At 46.7% G+C, this 563-nt stretch overlaps 1 protein-coding gene across 1 annotated transcript; it reads left to right on the top strand.

Annotated features, from left to right (window-relative positions):
• Positions 1-316: 316 nt before the first annotated feature.
• PPTG_22266 (hypothetical protein) lies at positions 317-550 on the top strand (the record flags this gene model as incomplete). The annotated part of the gene is made up of 2 exons (XM_008902849.1): positions 317-325; positions 392-550. Coding segments are annotated over 2 exons (168 nt in total), but the record flags the coding sequence as incomplete, so codon positions are not given.
• Between the last annotated feature and the right edge of the window lie 13 nt (positions 551-563).

Genomic DNA, 563 nt, shown 5'->3' on the forward strand with positions numbered 1-563 from the left:
GCAAGCCTTAGACAAGCATTCTTAACCCACTTAGAGTCGACCAATTGTCTTCTTTGGCTCGTTTCATACCTCAATATATACCGTGCGATGCCACCTCATCGACAAAGCGATTTCAACCGGGATACAACAGAATGCATGTTGAAGAGTGATTGCGTCAGATATAGAAATGTAAACAATCGCTTCAAAGCGATTTGTTACAAATACTTTGTTTACTGTACGGTGAGTTTTGCTTACTGTACGGTGCATTTTTGTCTCTAGACGGTGTGGGGTATTTGAAGGAAGACTCGACGGGCAAGTTATTATCTGCCTTACGCCAATGGATGCAGTAGGTACGATGGATGTTAACGCTGTGTTAGTGAAATGCTGACAGTTTATTGGATTTTCACTGCAGGCTCCGATTAACTCGACGGCGTTGGTCGCGATTTCGATGGCGCAGGGAGGCGAGCACGCGTGTAAGATGGACGTGGAAGACCCGACGTGCTGGAAGATTACGCTCACTGGCAAGGTTGTGCCGGTACCCGCTGATCAACGTCACTACGCCGAAAAAGTGCTGTTTTCCAAGT

This window comes from Phytophthora parasitica, assembly GCF_000247585.1.
Source record: "Phytophthora parasitica INRA-310 unplaced genomic scaffold supercont2.14, whole genome shotgun sequence".
Classification (NCBI taxonomy): Eukaryota; Oomycota; class Peronosporomycetes; order Peronosporales; family Peronosporaceae; genus Phytophthora; species Phytophthora nicotianae.